At 31.9% G+C, this 983-nt stretch overlaps 1 protein-coding gene across 1 annotated transcript in view; it reads right to left on the bottom strand.

The window, feature by feature from the left end:
• Nucleotides 1-223: 223 nt before the first annotated feature.
• The window catches only part of LOC110460563 (hormonally up-regulated neu tumor-associated kinase homolog), a 23,649-nt gene continuing 22,889 nt past the window's right edge, over nucleotides 224-983 (bottom strand). Inside the window, exon 10 of the mRNA XM_021513537.1 lies at nucleotides 224-235. Within this exon, the coding sequence (XP_021369212.1) occupies nucleotides 224-235 (12 nt within the window). The remainder of the gene's footprint in view (nucleotides 236-983) is intronic.

Genomic DNA, 983 nt, shown 5'->3' with positions numbered 1-983 from the left:
TTAATTTTACTATATGTTTCATTGTAACATTTAATTTCATAACAAATTCCCAATATCCGATAGCCAACTTTCCATCTAACCTGGTCAAGAGCAACATCTTGGGAGTAAAATATCAAAATTTCAACATAGCATGTTGGCCTTTTTCTTGAGATAATCGTCTGCAGGTGTCACCAATGTCAAAAATAAACTTCCGGGTCAGGGGTAGAGGTAAACACAGGACTTTTCACACAGCACCCTGCACAAAAAATTAATGCACAATATAAAAATTTGACACAGAAATTGTTAGATTGATATCTCCACAGTATTTTAACACCAAACTTTTACACAAACACCAAGTTCTAAGAGGCATAGTATAGTTTTTACTAAAGTACCTATATTTCTAAGGGACTTCATTCGTGGGTACTGAACCCGGAAGCATTTAATTGTGACCTCAGTCCTATTATAGGACTCAATTTTTTTTGATTTTTTTAAGTAAATTTTTCCTGAAACTGTAAGCAATTTGGAACTTGTTGGTGAAAACCGCGTAATTTTAAGACATATAAAACAGAAGTTATGATGAATTTAAAAAACTCTATCATACTGTGATTTTGTGCTGAGTTTGACAGACATTTTCTACATATATTTCTAACTACAAGGGTCAGGGAAAATATCATATCTTCTGAAAAAAATATGATATTTCAATTCTGTAAAGTGATTTATGAAGCAGAATAATATCTCCACTTACTCAAATAAGTTGTTTACATTATAATCTTCAACTTAATTTTTTTTTAAGAATTTAAATTTAAATTTTTGCTTTAAAATTTAAACTCTTTCATTAAATGAATATTTAAACAGTGCCAAAACCATCATTCAGTCTCCATAACTACACAAAATACTCTAGAGACAATTACAATTATCATAAAGATAAGTTGCACGCATGGACGCACCCACAGCCACCTGCATACACACATATAGACAGATAGCCAGTGCCAAAGGCAGGGGGG

The sequence above is a fragment of the Mizuhopecten yessoensis genome, unplaced genomic scaffold, assembly GCF_002113885.1.
Source record: "Mizuhopecten yessoensis strain PY_sf001 unplaced genomic scaffold, ASM211388v2 scaffold10437, whole genome shotgun sequence".
NCBI lineage: Eukaryota > Metazoa > Mollusca > Bivalvia > Pectinida > Pectinidae > Mizuhopecten > Mizuhopecten yessoensis.
Note: the sequence above shows the minus strand (reverse complement) of the source record. Positions and strands in the feature narration are given on the sequence as shown.